The 21,863-nt window shown below is 37.4% G+C and overlaps 2 protein-coding genes across 6 annotated transcripts in view; one reads left to right on the top strand and one right to left on the bottom strand.

Moving 5' to 3' along the window:
* Positions 1 to 19,053, bottom strand: part of LOC128226653 (protein 4.1-like) — a 36,734-nt gene extending 17,681 nt beyond the window's left edge. For all 4 annotated transcript variants that reach the window (XM_052936618.1, XM_052936620.1, XM_052936619.1 and 1 more), the window contains exons 1-10: positions 18,949 to 19,053; positions 18,454 to 18,584; positions 13,761 to 13,865; positions 13,054 to 13,096; positions 12,717 to 12,837; positions 12,237 to 12,416; positions 11,966 to 12,053; positions 3,908 to 4,060; positions 1,730 to 1,827; positions 1,240 to 1,439 (exon numbers count right to left, since the gene is read on the bottom strand). In XM_052936618.1, coding sequence (XP_052792578.1) covers positions 1,240 to 1,439; positions 1,730 to 1,827; positions 3,908 to 4,060; positions 11,966 to 12,053; positions 12,237 to 12,416; positions 12,717 to 12,837; positions 13,054 to 13,096; positions 13,761 to 13,865; positions 18,454 to 18,561 — 1,096 coding nt within the window. In that variant the 5' untranslated portion in view covers positions 18,562 to 18,584; positions 18,949 to 19,053. The remainder of the gene's footprint in view (positions 1 to 1,239; positions 1,440 to 1,729; positions 1,828 to 3,907; positions 4,061 to 11,965; positions 12,054 to 12,236; positions 12,417 to 12,716; positions 12,838 to 13,053; positions 13,097 to 13,760; positions 13,866 to 18,453; positions 18,585 to 18,948) is intronic.
* Positions 4,630 to 10,483, top strand: LOC128226654 (uncharacterized). Of its 2 annotated transcripts, none has more exons than XM_052936623.1 (2): positions 4,630 to 4,687; positions 7,396 to 10,483. In XM_052936623.1, the coding sequence occupies exon 2, from the start codon at positions 7,396 to 7,398 to the stop codon at positions 8,563 to 8,565; it is 1,170 nt and encodes a 389-aa protein (XP_052792583.1). In that variant the 5' UTR covers positions 4,630 to 4,687; the 3' UTR covers positions 8,566 to 10,483. The 2 variants fall into 2 exon arrangements, with proteins under 2 accessions (XP_052792583.1, XP_052792584.1); XM_052936624.1 differs by lacking the exon at positions 4,630 to 4,687 and adding an exon at positions 4,954 to 5,023.
* Positions 19,054 to 21,863: the final 2,810 nt, after the last annotated feature.

The following is a 21,863-nucleotide window of genomic DNA, read 5'->3' as shown; positions in this document are numbered from 1 at the left end:
ATTCGATACATAAGGTGACTTGGATGCTGCCCTCCCACCAGCCCGCTCAAACAATGACGCAAGTCATTCAAATAACTTGATTTCCCATTATGAAAATGTGGTTAAGAATATACAAATATGCCTTTCAAAGGAAATTAAAAAAAAAAATTCAAGGGCCATAATTTGTATTTAGTCTTAAAACAGAGTTATGCTTTTTGTTGTAAGATGGTCGTAAATAATTTTTAATTTTATTAAGTGCATTTAATTAGCGGCATAGAAGTTTGTTTTTTTTAAATCCCAACATGCCCTTAACTTTTACTTGCCTAAAACTTAAACCTAAGTCAATCAGGGGCCATAACTTGTATTAAGGATATGGAGTTATGTAACCTCATTGGGTGATGGTCCTGAACAATTGTGTGAAGTATTAAGTCAATTGAATGAAGGGTATAGAAGTTATTAAACAATATCCCAACCTGCCCTAAAACTTTAACCTAAGTTCCATAATCAATCAGGGGCCATAATTTGTATAAAATAATATGGAGTTTTCTAACCTCATTATGTGATGGCTCTGAACATCTGTGTGAAGTATTAAGTCAATTGAATGAATGGTATTGGAGTTTTAAGTGAAAATCCCAACTTGACCTAAAACTTTAACCTGCCCTAAAACTTTAACCTAAGTCAATCAGGGGCCATAACTTGTATTTAGGATAATATGGAGTTATGTAACCTCATTGTGTGATGGTCCTGAACAACTGTGTGAAGTATTAAGTCATTTGAACAAAGGATATAGAAGTTATTAATAAATATTCCAACTTGCCCTAAAACTTTAACCCAAGTTCCATAGTCAATCAGGGGCCATAATCTGTGTAAAGAATAATATGGAGTTATCTAACCTCATCATGTGATGGCCCTGAACAACTGTGTGAAGTATCAAGTCAATTGAATGTAGGGTATTGGACTTATAAGTGCAAATCTCAACTTGCCCTAAAACTTTAACCGGACGCCGACGCGGACGCCGACGCTGGGGCGAGTAGTATAGCCCACCTATTCTTTGAATAGTCGAGCTATAAATGGTTGTAATTTGTGGATAGGAATTACGATATCCCATAACATTTTTTATGATATTGTTTTAAATTAATATGTTATGCTTCATAATCCAATGGAAACTATTGGAAGCCAAACTGCCCTGACCCTATTACGTTAAGCTAAATAGTTTTGAAATTTCACATTATAGCCAACAATAAAATATTTTGTCATTACCTTGTTGTCGTTTTCTCATATTGTCTGTGCGACCACCAAAGGTGCCTCTCTTGCTCAGAACTCGGTCGAAAAATGGAGCATCTCTTCCCTCCTCGGACACAAACTGTCTGGACTGGAACTGTGTTCTACCCGAGTAGCGGAATCGAGACCCGAAACGTGGCAAGAGGCTGACATGCTTTGTTGGTTCAGGTTCACGGAACCTGAAGATTCAACAGAGAGATTTAAGAGTGCAACTTTAAAGGAATTGATTGTCAAACAAAACGGTATTTTAATAGTTTTGTTCACACAAATATTTAACACTTTTGACTTAATATTTCTGATAAAGCCCATCAACAATATTTTTTAAAACACAATCACCTGCTAAAGCCACAATATAGCCACAAGGTGTGTCAATAAAAATTAACCTGATTTTTCTGCTATTTTACAATAAAATGTCCATTTTGTGCATTAAAAATGCTATTTTTCCTGTTTCAATATGTGAGCTCTTTACCTGAAGAAGGAATGATGTTCCACACATATCTTCCACAACCGCTTAGAATATTTAATATTCAAAAGCTTAAAACCTATAAGACTTGCGAACTCCTCAAACTGAAAACAAAATGAATACACATTTATATTAGCCACTGATTAATTGTATCAATATCATTCCATGATAAAATTTGCCAAAATAATTATTGATATGATGATTTTCTGTAAGAAATGTTTTATTTCATACCAACTCCATTCTAACATATGATTCATGGTAAATATGAGAAACTTTACAGTGACGATATCCTGTATGCAAATTATATTTGAAAACAATTTTTAATTTCAGATAAACAAACCTGCAATTCCATTCCTATATACTAATCAAAATAAGTAAACTAGGATATTCAATTCTTGATAATAAGGATGGGAAATAAGAATATCATTACTGGTTCTTAATCCACTACATTACACTGACATACCTCTTAAGGTCAGATCTTGACACTACATTACACTGACATACCTCTTAAGGTCAGATCTTGACACTACATTACAAAGACTTACCTCCCCATGCCTAATCTTGACACTACATTGCACAAACGTACTTCTCCAGGCCAATACTTGACACAACATTACACAGTCATACCTCTCCAGGCCTGATCTTGACACTACATTGCACAAACTTACCTCTCCAGGCCTGATCTTGACACTACATTACACAGACATACCTCTCCAGGCCTGATCTTGACACTACATTACACAGAAATACCTCTCCAGGCCTGATCTTGACACTACATTACACAGAAATACCTCTCCAGGCCTGATCTTGACACTACATTACACAGACATACCTCTCCAGGCCTGATCTTGACACTACATTACACAGAAATACCTCTCCAGGCCTGACCTTGACACTACATTACACAGACATACCTCTCCAGGCCCGATCTTGACACTACATTACACAGACATACCTCTCCAGGCCCGATCTTGACACTACATTACACAGACATACCTCTCCAGGCCCGATCTTGACACTACATTACACAGACATACCTCTCCAGGCCCGATCTTGACACTACATTACACAGACATACCTCTCCAGGCCCGATCTTGACACTACATTACACAGACATACCTCTCCAGGCCCGATCTTGACACTACATTACACAGACATACCTCTCCAGGCCCGATCTTGACACTACATTACACAGACATACCTCTCCAGGCCCGATCTTGACACTACATTACACAGACATACCTCTCCAGGCCCGATCTTGACACTACATTACACAGACATACCTCTCCAGGCCCGATCTTGACACTACATTACACAGACATACCTCTCCAGGCCCGATCTTGACACTACATTACACAGACATACCTCTCCAGGCCCGATCTTGACACTACATTACACAGACATACCTCTCCAGGCCCGATCTTGACACTACATTACACAGACATACCTCTCCAGGCCCGATCTTGACACGACATTACACAGACATACCTCTCCAGGCCCGATCTTGACACTACATTACACAGTCATACCTCTCCAGGCCTGATCTTGACACTACATTACACAGACATACCTCTCCAGGCCCGATCTTGACACTACATTACACAGACATACCTCTCCAGGCCCGATCTTGACACTACATTACACAGACATACCTCTACAGGCCCGATCTTGACACGACATTACACAGACATACCTCTCCAGGCCCGATCTTGACACGACATTACACAGTCATACCTCTACAGGCCCAATCTTGACACGACATTACACAGACATACCTCTCCAGGCCCGATCTTGACACGACATTACACAGACATACCTCTCCAGGCCCGATCTTGACACCACATTACACAGATATACCTCTCCAGGCCCGATCTTGACACGACATTACACAGAAATACCTCTCCAGGCCTGATCTTGACACGACATTACACAGTCATACCTCTCCAGGCCTGATCTTGACACTACATTACACAGTCATACCTCTCCAGGCCTGATCTTGACACGACATTACACAGTCATACCTCTCCAGGTCTGATCTTGACACTACATTACACAGAAATACCACTCCAGGCCTAACTTGACACCACATTACACAGAAATACCACTCCAGGCCTGATCTTGACACTACACTACATAGTCATAGCTCTCCAGGCCTGATCTTGACACTACATAACACAGACATACCTCTCCAGGCCTGATCTTGATAAAGAACTTGTTTCTGCGGTACGACATCTTGAGGACCTTGGGCCATACAAAACGGTTCACTTGCTGCTTGTCCTTGTACACCAGCAGGCCCTGGGCACACACACCAAGCTGAATGTCCTTGCCTTCAGCATCCTGCAGAGAAAAAGATGTCAATATGTTTAGGTCAAATTGATAACAAGGAGCGTATAACAACTGTTTAAGCCAGAGCTATGGGCATTGCTATACATGTGTGTACCAAGTTTCATTTCAATATGTTTAATGTTTTCCACTTATGGCTAAGGTTAACATTTTTGTACAACAATGGCAAATTTTTGGTACAAAATGACAATGATGTCATAAAGGCTATTAAAATATCCTTGATCATGGATTTTTTTTCCGAAATGGCAGTGGCTTGAAATGTCATTTGGTTCTCAAATATCAGCATATTATACATTATTTAACCAAACACAATTAAGTAACAGGTAGGCTGAATGTAACATTCGTACCATATCCTGATTGTACCCTGCATATTTGTTTTGGTGCATTTATGAAATTTTATGCAAACATAAAATTATTTATGGAATTGTTCAACCATTAATTTAGTGGTATTTAACCATGTCAGCACCCTGCATAAATTATTGCCTCAGCCAATCACCTTTGAGTTTTATCTCATGTGGCTATGAACAGCCAATCACGATACGTTGTAGCCATTACTGATATATTTTTAGCGTGGGCGAAAGCCTCGGCATTTTATTTTAGTTTTCATATAATACATGAAACGTTTGTACCTTTCACGGTTATTTACTTATGTCATTTATAGCTGTTTGCTATACTTAACGGTTTGGATTAAACATGTCAGGGTGGCGACCCTGTTTTATAGCGAAGTTTTGTGCGGAAAAGGCAACAAACCAAATCGGCTGTTTACGGGATCACGTGACTCAAGATGGCAGCGCCCAGTGTCACAATTTAAATACATCTACAAGTCTTCAAGAATTCTTCTGTCATTATTGTGATTTGTCATTTGATACCCAATCCGGACTTATAGGGGCCTCCTTACGTGCTATGCTTGGAGTTTTCCTGGTGCTTAGTTCAAACAATGGATAATATGAACACGGTGTATGATTTCAGCCCTTATTATTCTCGTGCTGGTCATTAACCCATGTTAACCAAGAATACTTTGCTCAGCATATTTCCGATTTGGACTTATTGTTTAACATTGGACTATCACATGCGCGTGTCTCCAGTCATTCTACAAAAAGGATTCAGGACCCGTTCAGTTGATGCATTCTACCATTTCGCTTTGGATGATTGCCACCTTTCCGTCACATGCTCTCTTCGCTTCGCCAGCATCCCCATGCTGCTGTGGTCGCTGCCCTGGGTCCATTCGATTTTACTCGAAAAGATATGTAGTTTTTTCCATATTCTAGCACGTTCTGTGCTTCTAATATTATCATAATTTTTGTGTGGCTTAGTTTACACGCCACATTTTTCTTTTCGTACCATGGTTTAGTTATCACACCATGTGTATTTTTTACGGCTTGGCTAAGTTACACTCCATGTCCCACTACTTACCATGGTTTAGTTATCACACCATGTGTATTATTTACGGCTTGGCTTAGTTTACACGCCATGTCCCCTTACTTCCCATGGTTTAGTTATCACACCATGTGTATTATTTACAGCTTGGCTTAGTTTACACGCCATGTCCCATTACTTACCATGGTTTAGTTATCACACCATGTGTATTATTTACAGCTTGGCTTAGTTTACACGCCATGTCCCATTACTCACCATGGTTTAGTTATCACACCATGTGCATTATTTACAGCTTGGCTTAGTTTACACGCCATGTTTTATTCCTTACCATGGTTTAGTTATCACACCATGTGTATTATTTACGGCTTGGCTTAGTTTACACGCCTTGTCCAATTGCTTACCATGGTTTAGTTATCACACCATGTGTATTATTTACGGCTTGGCTTAGTTTACACGCCATGTCCCTAATTTTTACTTACCATGGTTTAGTTATCACACCATGTGTATTATTTACGGCTTGGCTTAGTTTAAACGCCATGTCCCTAATTTTTACTTACCATGGTTTAGTTATCACACCATGTGCATTATTTACAGCTTGGCTTAGTTTACACGCCAGGTTTTATTCCCTACCATGGTTTAGTTATCACACCATGTGTATTATTTACGGCTTGGCTTAGTTTACACGCCTTGTCCAATTGCTTACCATGGTTTAGTTATCACACCATGTGTATTATTTACGGCTTGGCTTAGTTTACACGCCATGTCCCTAATTTTTACTTACCATGGTTTAGTTATCACACCATGTGTATTATTTACGACTCGGCTTAGTTTACACGCCTTGTCCCATTACTTACCATGGTTTAGTTGCATGTGTATTATTTACAGCTTGGCTTAGTTTACACGCCATGTCCAATTGCTTACCATGATTTAGTTATCACACCATGTGTATTATTTACGGCTTGGCTTAGTTTACACGCCATGTCCCTAATTTTTACTTACCATGGTTTAGTTATCACACTATGTGTATTATTTACGGCTCGGCTTAGTTTACACGCCATGTCCCATTACTTACCATGGTTTAGTTATCACACCATGTGTATTATTTACGGCTTGGCTTAGTTTACACGCCTTGTCCAATTGCTTACCATGGTTTAGTTATCACACCATGTGTATTATTCACGGCTTGGCCTAGTTTACACGCCATGTCCCATTACTTAGCATGCATGCAAAAATGGCATATTTTAGTTTGTACACCTTGTGTACTACATTATTAAATGGTTAGCTTTGCCGTTTCTATCATTGAATTTGATTTATTTCTACACCATGTGTACTGCTGTATTAACGGTTTGCCTTTGTAACCGCATATTGTCTTCGCATTTATCATGTCTTCGTTACCTCACGAGTACTAAGTCTACTATGTTTACTACAACATTGCATTAGTTAACACGCCCGGATCCATCCTTTGCCATAATTAGGTTTACACTATATGCACTACATGATTTACGGCATGGTTAAGTAATCGAGCTCTGTTCCATCGTTGATTTAGTTATACACACCATTTGATATGACCTTTATTCTTAATTACGACTCGGCTAAGTTAAGTTGTAGCAGAATTTTTCTTTGGTTTCATTAACACGCCATGGGTACTACCAGTGCTCACAGCTTGGCTTTATTTACACACCTTGCTATTCAAAAAATCAAACAAAATGTACTTTGGGTACATGGTTCAGATTATACATTACACCCTTCAAGTGTATCTCAACTATTCAAATATGACTCACACTAATGACAGTCAATTTACGCCCTTGGTTATGATTTCAGACTTCTTTACCTTTTACCAATGTCTGGGTTCATCATTAGTTTATGAATCCCGACACTTTATTATAATTAAATTTGGGAACCCTCTTTGGTGGTATCCCTTTCTCAATATTTAACTTTCCTGTTCCTTTCAGATGACACCTGCTGACAATCAAAGACAGGCACCTTCGGAATCTTCTTGCCATAGATACAAACAAGGGAAACAGCCTTCTGTTCACATGATTACACAGCCCCAACACACATGGACTGTTACCCATGCCACTACCACCTGCAATGCTGGCCACAATATTTCGCTCTCACCAGTCTTCCCACCGGGACCTGCACTTCCTGAGACCACTACCAGGTTACATGGTTCTATTCCAGCTGGCGACAAACAAACAATTTGCCCTCCTCAAGTCCCTTGTCTACAACCCTCTCCCGGTGCTACGCTTCCACGCTGTGGTCAACCTCTTCATGGTCTACAGAACATTCCAGTTGTTTCACACTCTCAACATCACCTGACATTGAGTCAACCTCTCCCGCGTCATTTGCAGATCGACAGTGCTTATGATTCTGATGATTCCATAACTAATGATTTTCAACACGCCAGTCCCAATCACACAAGCAAGCTGACATTTAATGGCATTCAATACACTGAGCCAATTAATACACCCATCCTCAACCAAATCAAGAGGTCAATCTGCAAAGATATTTGGAGAAATAAATTCATCGACTTCTCTTCTCTACTACCCTCTTTCCCTTCGTCTACCTGCGATCCCCAATTCTCATTTCAACTCGATCAACACTCGAACTTTACACTTCGACCCTCCACCCGCACCCAGAAAATCATAACCATAGAGTCCTGGACATCAGCTTTTATAAAATTCACAGCAGTGTATACAACCAAATTTCCCCATGAAGCTGCACAGCTTATGAAGTACGCTGAAATCGTCCGGACATTGCAGCTAGCTGTCCTGGTCTTGCTTTTTACCATTACGACATCCATTTCAGAAGGTTACGAGAGTCCGCCCCCCTCCCCTGGGATAGATTGCATACTGAGTTTTGGCTCAGGGCGTGTACATCTTTTCACCAACAACCCACTCCGTTTTCATCTCCCATCCATACATCTTTTCATAGCTCGCACAGCCACCGTATCCATAGGTTCCATGACAAGACCTGCTGGAATTTCAACAAAAGAACGCTTTGTCGCAATGCCAAATGCCCGTACCCTCACATCTGTGGTTTCTGCAGGGGGTCCCACGCAGCCTACCACTGCCAGTTCTCAAGCAAACGAGACACCGTCAAATTACCATGACACAGTATAACCAATTTTATTGGTCAAACATAAATCCCCCCCCCCCCATGTTTTCAGGTGCACACTACATTGTGCTTAGTTCAGGTCATGTTACCCTATTTCCTCAAACCGCACTTTTCAATGCTCTTCTTTTTTCTTTTCTTTTTTTGCCGTTTTCTGGTATACTGGTTACCACCTGTTTCATTTTGAGCTATACATGCACCAACAACATCACTATTTACCATATCCAATAACCTGGCCAGCGGCATTCATCTGCTTCCTTATAATACACGTCAACTCTCACATGTTGAAACCCTCCCCTCATGCTTACATTCCTACTTACACGGTTTTGATCTGTCGGTTAACGGCAACAGATCATCCCATTATTTCATATCCGTCTTGACCACTAGTTCTGACGGTTCTATATAACAGATCTACTCATCACTCTTAAGTATCCCAGCATATTGAATGCCATTACCAACGGTTAACACTACTCTTTGCATAAACGCAGTCTCACCGACGGTTTAAGGCCGCGGTGGTTTTTCAATTTCTATTTTTATGCTGTTATTTGCTGTATAAACATTAGAACCATTTCACCGATGGTTTAAGGCCACGGTGCTCATTTTTATATGTTGTTCATTGTTGTTGTTCTAAAGATACACTGGTTAACCCGACGGTTTAAGGCCGCGGTGCTCTTTTTTATGTGTACGTTGACGGATGTAGTTGTAAAGATACATTGGTTTTACCGACGGTTTAAGGCCGCGGTGCACTTTTTTATGTACATGTATGTTTACTGATATAATTCTATGAATTACACTGGTTTAACCGACAGTTTAAGGCCGCGGTAAACCTGTGCTAAATGTTTTACCACAACTGTGGTGTACTTAATTGCTGTAATTATTTTACTTTAAAGTATTGCCGTTATGCTTTTTGTTTTTGTGTTTATAGTCTGACGGTTCAATTTGGCCTTAAAGTATTGCATTTTTGTTTTATGTTTTTGTGTTTATAGTCTGAAGGTTAAAGGCCGCAGTTTTTATTAAGTGCCATGTAACCTTCTTTTACCTTTGATCTCAAACAGCCCCTATAGCCAAATGGTCATTCTTGCCAATTTTTTGTACAATCTCTGACGGTTAAAGTTCGCAGTTTTTATTTTTCATGCTTTTGTTTTCACCTTGTTGTTCTAGGCCGCAATCACTGTATCTATTCTTTTTATTTATTTTGATGGTACAGTGCCGCATCTTTATGCTTTCACTTATAAATGTTCCTTTGTGATAATACTATACAATTACTGACGGTTTAAGGCCGCAGTCGGATTGCATTTCTGTTGTTTGTTTTTATATTTTTCTCATGTTCTCGACCACATCATGTATTTGAATATGCAGTAAGCACATTGTGACTGTTCGTTTTCCAGTGTTTTACCATTAATCATTTCAACTTTTTCTGCCTTTCCTTGTCCGTTTGCATTCATGACCTGGGTTGAACTCGTAGTAATCTCAGTCCGGTCTCTCTGGGTGGCGGCGGAGGATTCTCCTTGTGGCGGTTTTTCCACCCAGATATGTATTTCGGGAAATGTTATTATACACATACTATTGACACTTATGTTTTATTTTACGATATTTCGTAAAAACACTTTTATGGCATTAATAAATGCCCTATTTTCATTCAAAGCTTGTGTTACGTTTTCCCTTCATCCATACGAGTTCGACCCGGCCTGTGACTTAGTACCTTGACGTTGAGCAATACATAAATGAAATTTTATGCAAACATAAAATTATTTATGGAATTGTTCAACCATTAATTTAGTGGTTAAAATGGTATTTAACCATGTCAGCACCCTGCATAAATTATTGCCTCAGCCAATCACCTTTGAGTTTTATCTCATGTGGCTCTGAACAGCCAATCACGATACGTTGTAGCCATTACTGATATATTTTTAGCGTGGGCGAAAGCCTCGGCATTTTATTTTAGTTTTCATATAATACACCACCACCATCCGCACCACCTTCTGTTTGAATATCTGTCAGTTTACAAGGTCGAGAAATGAGCTTATCTAACTGTTCTTCATGTCACATTTAATTGTGAACACATCGTTTAACCCCATGTTTTTCTTCATATTTTCTTACCATATGTATTGTTAGTTTTTTGTTTCCCTTCACCAGTTTTGTCAGGCACATGCTATTGACACTTATGTATTATTTTACGATATTTCGTAAAAACACTTTTATGGCATTAATAAATGCCCTATTTTCTTGGCGGTTTTTCCACCCAGATATGTATTTCGGGAAATGTTATTATACACATGCTATTGACACTTATGTTTTATTTTACGATATTTCGTAAAAACACTTTTATGGCATTAATAAATGCCCTATTTTCATTCAAAGCTTGTGTTACGTTTTCCCTTCATCCATACGAGTTCGACCCGGCCTGTGACTTAGTACCTTGACGTTGAGCAATACATAAATGCCACTATGAATGTTTAACTGTCTTTGTTGTTTTGTCTTTTTAGATGCTTTTTAGGAGAAAAATGTGACAATGCACAAAAGGAGACTCCAGACACTTATACTACCCAAAAAGAGACACATTTTGATTTTGATATTTAGACACACTTCTTAATTTAAAAATCAAAACAACAACAACAACATTTTGAATAGCCTGTAAGTTAATAAAAATGCATTAAATTGGGTTTGAAAATAAAAATTTCTAAGGGGAGACCCCCAAGCCCCCCTTGTAGGAGGGATGCCCAATCTTCCACCCCACCCCCATAGGGCAACTCATGTAGCTTATCCTTTCCAAACCTTCACCCTGCCATTTTCAAATCCTGGCTAGAGCATTTGTCAGTGTTAATAGTCACTTAAATTTAAGAGACCTGATTCTCTTGTATTTGTGGACAAAACCAATTACAATTACTACTATAAAACTATAATGCTAACTGTGTTTGTTGTATCAGCATGAGCTTAACCAACATGTCCTGCTTGTGGTTCAACTGTTAAGAATACTTATCTTACAAAAATAGATTTGAATTTTATCAGATTGTATTTCGATAAGAACTCAAGGTTATTTCCATGTGCAATCATCTACATCAGAGTTGAAGGTTATCAGTTTTATTATGTAAACATGATCCTCGATATCTTTGCCCCAAATGTCAAAAATGTTTGCTTTTTAAGCCATAATATTTTTTTTCAAATATGTACTTTGTAGGCAATAGCCACTAAACACACAATATTTTCAATACAGACCATCAAAAAGTGAGAGAAATTCTCAGCTTATTAATCTGAGATATACATATCCTTGTTTTCTCACTTCTTTCGGAGAGTCAACAAACATATAAATGATGGGATAAGAATAATAATTTTATATCTCCACTATAATGCATAAATTCAACCGAAAAGTGAATGAAGTGAATCTGCAGATCCACCTTAGAGACTCACCTTAGCAGGATGAAGCTCCACGCCATACAGGGCCAACTTCTTGGCATTCTCCAAGAACTTCAGCTCAGATTCCTCTGGTGTCTGACCCCTAAAGGAAGGTGGAAACATTTTACACATGGATACATATATCATTGACTATTATTTTTGATTAGACATGGCTTATAATACTCATACTGACAGACTGTGACAGTATTTTCCATTTTAAAAGAGTTTTAACAGGGCTTAGTAAATTGCACATGTTGATAATAGTGTGACACTATATGACCATTACTTGTGTTGTCTGTGTAACTCTGCAATCTTGATGAGGAGTTCCTTGTCCTGGTGTGGGGCAAACTGTATGTCCTTGAGGTACTTGTAGCCACTGCCAAACTCCTCTGGGTCATAGTCGCCAAGCTCAGACTGCGCTGTGTATGACCCTAGCAGTGTGTATGTCACAAAAGAGCAGGGAAGTCTGTAGAATAAAGGGACAAATATTGTGTGCTTGTCAAATTGTGAAGAACTTAAATGTACTTGAAAAATAAGTGTTAAAAAATTGAAACAATTCACATGAGAACATGAATGCCAAATCATTATAGTTTTGTCTATCAATTGTCACTGTAGGTCAGATGAACAATCATTGAATCAGGTAGAAATTCACCAAAAAAAAATATCATTATTTCTTGAATTGTTTTATTTCAAACACCCAATAGAATTAAGGATTATTTGCACATGTTTTTGAGAGATGATCAACATCTAAGCCTGAGTTTCTCACTTCTCATTGACGATATCTCGTCGTATCTGGAGACAGAGCTGGTATCGTGTCAAATCCTCAGCAAGCTGAGCAGGGTCTGCTGGGTAAAACTTCACCTCGAAACTAAAGTTCCAGTTCTGACCTGCAGAAGGAAGGCCAAACAGTAGGTTACATTAGGAAAGAGCACACGCCACACAAATATCAGGTGTAAAGAAACAGAAAGCATTAGAGAACAAGGTTATATCAACAAGTTAGTTTTTAATATGAGTTTAAAATGGTGCATCCAATGAAGTTTAAACTCAATGTTGTGAGGTTAATCTGAGTTTCAACCTTCATCAGTAAGATTTGATCTGTTTACCTTTCATCTGTTTGGCTATCTTTTTATCGTTGTTCAGCCAATTCTGCAAAATAAAAGATAAATATGGAAATATGACAACTTGATAATGATTAAGACAGTGGTATTATAATCAATCCCTGATTAACCCTGACAGTGGGTGACGGTTTTAAACTCGAGCCGGTGTGATAGTTGTGGTATTGTTTACCGAGGTGATAAGGGCTGATACTGGCCAAGTTCAGATTGTCCACCACTGGCATTTGTAAACAATGCTAACATTCCTTCTATCCTCTATATATGGTGGAAATAGCAGAACAATACACAAGTAAGCAGAAGGGTATAGTTTATCATGAACGACTTCAAATGATACTAGCGCATTATTGAAAAATACATCAATGAATTTAATATCTAAGTTTCAATCTTTTTGGACTAACAATTTCTCCTTTATCATACCATCATTTGGTTTAAATATGCATTCATCATGAAATGGAAGAATATAATATGATACAGATGCACAGTGTTTCCCCAGCGTATACTCAATTGCAGATAAAGGCAATAACACTAACAATTGAAAATGTAAAAAACAGTATGCACACCGACACTCTGACAACTGAATTTGTAAAAAAACGTATTTCTCAAAAATGCACTTCACTAATTCAGGATAATGACATCAGGCTTGTCATTAGATGGCAAAATAGAGTTTTCCTTGAATAATTATCTTTTTAACGAACCTGTTCACCGTCTGCTGTTTTGTAGTTGAGTCCGAAATAATCCTTCTCGATAATGTTGAGATGTTCACATACTTTGTCAAACAGCACCCAGCCTATTCCTCTTTTCTGTGAAGAAATCACAGTTGTTTAGAAATGTATAAATGCATTATATTATACAACATCACCGACATATAAACTGCTTACATGTATGTCTGTGAAAGAATACAACCACAGGATCTATAACAGTTTTGGCAATATTAGAGATGTCTTTGCAATGGTATATGTTAAATAGCATGCAAATTCAAAAAATAACAGATGGGGTGTGTTGAATATGGTATTGCAATGATGTCCATAATAGCATGCAAATGCCGGATTTGTGACAGTTAGGGTAGTATAAAGCTGGAGATATCTTTAAATAGCATTAAGTTGTAGCTGAAATTTGGTTAAAACTGTTCTTGCTATATGTAGGTAGTGCTTACTACAACTGTAATTGAGTTGAAACAATTCCCATTGGCCTTTCCCAACAATGTGCCCATGAGTTTTAGAGTGTACAAAAATGGTTCTACTCAATATTAATATGGCGACATCTCTTAGGTAGTCTGTCATGCAAACTCAAATACAAATATAGCCAAAATCGTGACAATATGACAGGGGCTTAAGATGATTTGTAACTTTAAGGTGTTTTAAAAAAAACAGCAATGGCATGTTTATTTGAATTTGACAAAAATATACAATCAAAACCTGCACAGTTCACTCTCTATCATCTGGTTAGACCATATTGACACAATGGATTAAACAGTCAAGAGAAATAAAAACTAATATTTTAAGGCTGAGAATGTTTACTTTCCGGATCACAACAGACTTTCATATTGATTTTTAGGAGTGTACTTTTATGGCAGAACATTTGATGATTAAACAAAAAGTTAAAGCTGCACTCTCACAGATTTACCATTTTACAACTTTTTTATTTTTTGTCTTGGAATGGGCAAATTTTGGCATAAATATCTGCAAACCAATGATATAAGATTGCTGACAAAAACTCAGATCATAGATTTTCATGTTTCCGTTCGAAAATTAATGTTTTACAATATTTGGCTTAAACCGTCACTAAAGGTTTGCGTAAAATGTGCATAAAACATCAATTTTTGAACTTAAATATAAAAATCTGCGATCTAATTTTTTGTCAGGAGTCTAATAAAACTGGTTTCCTTGTATTTTCGCAAAAATTGGTTCGTTCCTAGACAAAAAATAAAAAAAATATGTCAAAACGTTCAATCTGTGAGAGTGCAGCTTTAAGTTATATAATATTACACCTTTTTATCTTAGAATGATCAATGTCACTTAAGTCATAATAGATAATCAATTTATCATATCCTATCAAATAAAAGTAATTTTAAGAACATTTCAACATCCAATTTCAGAAATTGTCATACATGCAAACATCAAGAAAAAAGATAAAACAAACATAGGGTAAAAATTTAGCTAAACTTTCCGAAATTACAATGTACGTGTATGTAAATTAATACAATTGCAAAGGTACCTTAAATTTCAATGAAGACAAACGTTCTGTAAATTACAATGTACCATGATTTTAACTACTAATTCCTGTAAATTATAATAGTAATTTTACAAATAACTAGAGGTTTGCATATTTTCTAAAATATGTTGACTTCTTTATTTTTCCAAGCAATATGCAATTATAGGTTCTAAAATGCAGCAACCTTAAACTGGTATGAACATATGCGTACATTATTTTTGGCCTTAATTTGTATTTGTCACACATGATACAATAACAAAAAGTACATTATTGAAATGAAAGTAGACTGAAGTATCTATATGATAACGAGCTCATAAATTGAGTTTTTATCCTAACTCAGAATCTTAATGGAACATAAATAAGGCCACACCAAATTTATGTTTCGTTCCCCGCGAATTTACCACACCTCTTTTTTTAACAAGAGTGACACTCACAAAATACGCCCATCAATAATTTATTGGATTCTAAATTCATCCTTAATCGTACCCAAGAGACAATCAGTGTGTACTTGGCAAAGCATTTATACCGGCAAACTTCTTGGTAAAGATTTTATAGCTACAAACATTTTCAGCAAGTTTGGTGAAGGTCAGATGAGAATTGTTCAAGTTAGAGAGTAGACAAAGCTTAAATGGCAAGGGCAGTAATCCTGAAGTGCTTCGGGGCATTTGGCTGATTATCATACTTGACCGATTTATTTTACCAACAAATATTTTCAGCAAGTTTGGTGAAGATCAGATGATAACTGTTCAAATTAGACAGTGGACAAAGCAAAAATGGCAAATTTTGACCAATTCAAGGGCCATAATCCTGAAGAGCCTGGCTGGTTATAGAACTTTGCCAAGAATATATACCAACAAACATTTATAGTAGCAAGTTTGGTGAAATTCGGATAAAAACTGTTCAAGTTTGAGAGTAGACAAAGCTAAAATGGCCAATTTTGATAAATTCAGGGGGCCATAACTCTGGAGTGCCTAAAGCGATTAGGCTGGTTATCGAACTTGACCTAGATATTTCACCAACAAACACTTTCATGAGGTTTGGTGGAAATTGGATGAGAAATGTTCAAGTTAGAGAGCGGACAAAGCTAAAATGGACAATTTTGACAAATTCAGGGGGCCATAACTCTGGAGTGCCTTAAGCGATTTGGCTGGTTATTGAACTTGACCGAGATATTTCACCAACAAACACTTTCATGAAGTTTGGTGGAAATTGGATGAGAAATGATCAAGTTAGAGAGCGGACAAAGCTAAAATGGCCAATTTTGACAAATTCAGGGGGCCATAACTCTGGAGTGCCTAAAGCGATTTGGCTGGTTATCGAACTTGACCTAGATATTTCACCAACAAACACTTTCATGAAGTTTGGTGGAAATTGGATGAGAAATGTTCAAGTTAGAGAGCGGACAACATTGTGGAGCCGCCCGCCCGCCCGCCATGGGTGTTCCCATAATACGGCCATCGTAAGATGGGCGTATAAAAATTAAAAAGAAATGTGAGTAACCACACCTTTATCTTTATTGCATACTGTTGTTTTTTTGGTAATTAGCTTTTTTGAAAGGAGAAATATAATCAATCACAATTTTCTTATGCAGTTCTAGTGTTTTTTGTAAAGGGAAGTAACAGATGTTTGGAGTTTTATACTGTATATCGAAGGTTCAACATTGGTTTCAATTAATTTTAACAAAATGACAATTTCCAGTAAAATCACTGTGGCTCAAATTTTGTAGATTTAATATGTTATTTTTGACAATAAATGTTTTGTTTCCATGCTTGTGGTCATTGCTCATCATTCCATGCAACGTTATCATTAATTATGCTGCAAATAAGTTATAATATGTGTACCAGTACCTGATACTGGTAGCTATAATATTGCGTAATTACTGATTATTATGTGGATGGAAATTGGAATGATTAACAATGACCCCATTATTTGAATCAAGTCTTGACCTTATGTCTTCGATGCTGTAGAAGACAGCTTAACTCAACAGGAATATGTATTTCATTGTTTGGTCCAAAATGGTGTTTCAAAGTCATTTTGACCAAATACTGACAAAAACAACGATTGCGAACAAATGTCTGGTCACAAAATACAATCAGTAATAGATCAGAACACTAGTTTGAATCGACCAAAAATTAGGCAAGCCTAACCTAAGTTAATTAACATAATTTCTGTTTTCTTTTACAGCAATATTCGGGATGAATTAAACCACTTCCTCACCTTAATAGTTTTCTGAACATACCCTTATTCTTTTTTTGTAAGCATATGCCATTTCGTTTACTGTGATAGCCAAAACGAAATTAAGTCTATAAATTAAAATGTATATTGACTTCTTAATCATTTGATGTTGACCGTGACAAAACAGGATTTTTTAAACATCCAAAATCAATAATAATAAATGTTGAAATACAGTTGCAATTGATGTTAAAGTGATTCAAGTAGTGATTCAAGTAGATTTGAACCTTTTCCTTAAAGCAGGGTTATTTTTTTATTATGAATGATCATCATACATTGTACTTATGTCATAATTATCTGAGAAATATGGTTTAATTTATATATTAGAGTCACTAAAAATGGATGAATAAATAGTATGTATGTCCAAATGGGTTAAGGCCTTAAGGGACAATTAAATTGAACAATATTTCTTCTTTCATCAACTCCTGTAAGGGTGCAATGATCCAAGATTGCAAGCAGCTCAAACGTTTGTGCAAAAAGTTCAGTTTAATAAAGTCATATTTGGTCAATATACAAACACTCTGGGTCATAAGGTATTATAAGGTCAATGACCTGTAACCAAGGATATGTATTATACAGGGGGATGATCCTGGACAGCCATGATTTTGGTAATTTGGTTAAGAAATTGTGAGCTGATGTTTACTATTGAGAAAAGAGACCTTATATGTATATCTTAACACATCAGGATTTAATCTTTTAAAAACCTCCAAAAGGTGTTCCCTTCTACTAGTAGTATTAACTGTTTTCCTGTAAAATATGAGTATTTCTTATTCTTCAGCCAACCCTGACATTCAGTGGTAGATTATCTATTTAATGTTGCAAAACCTTGAAAAAAAGCAAATCTTTTAATATATTAGTATCATGAGGACTAATATAATGACCAAATGGTTGTTTAATATACTCTGTCTGGGGATTATGTAATTATAAAAGGTGAACAATGCTTACATCAACGCTGTCATTAAATGTATCATCGTCCAACAGACGAACTCTGACGGGCACCTGGCGTGCAGATCGCACTGCCATAATCTTCCTGGGCTGCGGTTCTGGTTCCATTCTGTCTCTTGTACTCTGTCAGCCTTGGGAAAATAACAATGAATCATGATTACGAGGTCAGGAATGTCACTGTTTTAATTATTCATTTCTTGTTTTCTCGAAACAAAATCTTTAAAATAATTAATATTATAGCTGTTGTACACTTTATTTCATTTCCATAAGACTATCGTTATCGAAGTTATTAACGCATTCTCAATATTACGTACATCGACCATGAACGTGAGCTGTTCTGATATTTACAAATCTGACAAATGCGGAAGACATGTTGATTTTGAGTGATTACCAATGAATACCTGAATTACAGGTGTGTCAATTATCTTTATCGTGACTTTTGAACCATGTATACACACTGCATGCATATATTATGGTTTCTAGAGGTGTACTTACTCATTAAATCTTAGTCTCCGGCACTTGTTTCACGAAAAATTAATTTACACCATTTTGAATCGCTGACCTACATAAACATACCTGTGTAATTTGTATGCATTATTCCCACGCGTCCGCAAGGTGCGCTCTTCAGATTATGGCGTTATATACTCGGAAAGAAGAATCGGCAGTTTCCGATAATTTCCGTCAATAAATTATGGTGCACTCTAAGGGTCATACTGTATATCTTGGAATATAACATATACGCTGAATCAAATGCATAAACTAAAGGACTTGACCTTGATAACGGATCATTAAATTCACTGTTGGAAAGTTAATCAATAACCATGACCCAAGTGGCCTTGTAAAAAATCGTCTAAGGCTGTATCAAATAAGATAAAATGGGCGGGGGGGGGGGGGCAGATCCGAAATTGTGCGTTTATGCGTAGTACATTACTCCTTTTCTCCTATTTTAAAATAAAAGGTAAACTTAAATGGCGAAATTAGGGGGCGGGTGCACTGGGTTCGTCCGGAAAGCCTCCGGTCCAGAAAGGCCCAGTTCGTATTACTAGATATGTTGTTTTCATAAATCTATATAAGTGAACTATTGATAAAAAATAGCATAAGTGTCTTAAATAAAATCGTTCTTATCATTTCGGAAATAGCATTTTGCATCATATTTAGGTACAGAAATAATTAAACAGTGTTATCTGAACAGCATTTTTATTGACAGTGCATAAGGGCACATCATAAGTTTATTTTTTTAAACAATATGTATTCCTATGTTAATAATATATCAGCAGACAACAATTACTCAGGAAAAAGGATTGAAGATTGGTATAACAACAGTTCCGTGACAGACGAAAAACATCTCCGATCTTGCCCAGATATTCAGATGTCACCGTCCATCTACTGGTCTGATAATGTCCTTACGATCCTGTCTTGTCGCAGACAACGAATGTTGTACCCTCTCTCGAGATCCTAGGAGCATGTAGAATCCCAGACAACTTAATTCTTCAGCCTTCTGGCTCAGACGGTTATGCCACCCTGGAAATGATAAAGAAAATATATTTCGATATTAAATTGTGCTAACTTCATGTTCCCCCCTTCTCACTCTCCTTTTATATTCATTAATTATAAGAACTGATTGATTTGATACAATGTATTATTTAAATAAATTATTGTTTCTTTTTCAAACCTTCAACATCGTTGTTGGTACGAATGGTCTGTATATGATGACGGACACATACTCAACTGCGATGACGGAATTCATCATCCACTGTCTTTCCATATCATGATAGGCGGTGAGTGCACGGGTGTCAGTCGTCGCCGTTGGCAGGAACTGCAGGGCCAGGAGCATTCTAACGTAGTTGTACACGCCGACTCTAAGTCGATACGTCTCGGCCAGTCCCACACTCTGAACGTGCCGCCATACCGCCTGTGACCAATAAAAGGCGCATTCCTTCATCTCTTTTCCGGAGAAGACCTCATGAACGGCTAAAAATATATAAAGTCTTCCCGTGCCTCTCTATGAATGTATGGATGGATAATAATAATAATGATAATAATAAATATTTTTTTATTGTAAACACTAAACATTTCATTTTCTTACCTTTAAGGTAGCGTCCATGTACCAGCGTCATGCTTCACGGAGAAGGGATAGCTAATATGGAGTGGCGAAGACGAATTGACGCTGCCCGTCTAGCTGAATGTCAGCAATCAAGATCTCATCGCTGTTGACGAAGCCGCCGTCAACCTGTCATAACACAATTATTACAAATGTTAGTTAAGGTTGTGAAAGAAACAGAACTTATAAAAGTTCAAATAGGAGTTAAAGATTATATGTTAAAGCTGAAAGACTTTGATAACTCTTTTAGGCGAGACATGTTCAACCTGACCAAAGGCATGATTGAACTGCTGCAAGGTAGGGCAAGCCATTATCGTTGGGTGGGAGGTTATTCATAAATATGGAAGGCAACTCTTGGGAAGAGGGAGAATTTGTAGCAGTCGGTGGTGGCAGATACTTATCTATAAGAGGAGCCGTGCTAATGTCGAGACGATCTTGTCAGTTGGATAAGGAAGCCAGAGATGGGTATGGCTATAAGGTTGTGTGCTCTATACTTTGTACATAAGAGAGAGCCTAGGTGTTATCTCTTATTCTATGATCAAGTCTACGCCACTGCACCATGTCTGTGACACTGGATGTTTGTTTTTTAGTCATATTTGGCCCATCTGACAGCCCAACGTAGGTGGTACATGTGGGTATCAGTGAAAGGACACCAAATAAACGATAAAGCAATATTCAAGCTGGGGCCGAACAAGAACTTTGTAGTATTTAGTGGTTCAGCGTGTACCTTAATGTTTTTTTTCAGAAAGCCCAATTAATGTGTTGTTTGCCTTCTTAGAGATACGATTTATGTGTGTGTGTCCAGCGATAGATCTAAGGACATGTCAACACCCAGATGTTTTGCTGAAGATACGGATTATTGAAAGCAATGGTTAAGAGTATACTAGCTGTGCTGGACTTGGGTTTTTGGCCCTTGTTATGTGAACGACTTGACATTTAGATGGGTTAAATTCCATGTACCATTCATGGCTCCAATGTTCAAGTATATCAATATCATTCTCGAGAATTTCTGATCATGTATATGTTGAGTGAGTTAAATATATGGCAGCGGCGTCAGCAAATAGTTTGATTTTGTATTGAACTTTCTAAGGTAGGTCATTAAGACTGGACTGGCCCAAGTACAAATATCGCGGGGACTCCAGATGAGACAGGTATTTCTCCCACCTCAGATAAGATAAGATGATGCCATAGCCATGTATTTTGAGGACAATTTTAAGTTTCTCGTGCCTGACTTTGTTGAAAGCCTTGCTGACTTCAAGTAGAACTAGATCAGTTTGATTTTTTTTTAATTGAAGGATTTGATAAGATC

Source organism: Mya arenaria, chromosome 3 (assembly GCF_026914265.1).
Source record: "Mya arenaria isolate MELC-2E11 chromosome 3, ASM2691426v1".
Taxonomy (NCBI): Eukaryota; Metazoa; Mollusca; class Bivalvia; order Myida; family Myidae; genus Mya; species Mya arenaria.
Note: the sequence above shows the minus strand (reverse complement) of the source record. Positions and strands in the feature narration are given on the sequence as shown.

Coding starts and splice junctions, on each gene's coding strand:
- LOC128226654 (XM_052936623.1), top strand. CDS start 7,396: ATGACACCTGCTGACAATCAAAGACAGGCACCTTCGGAATCTTCTTGC.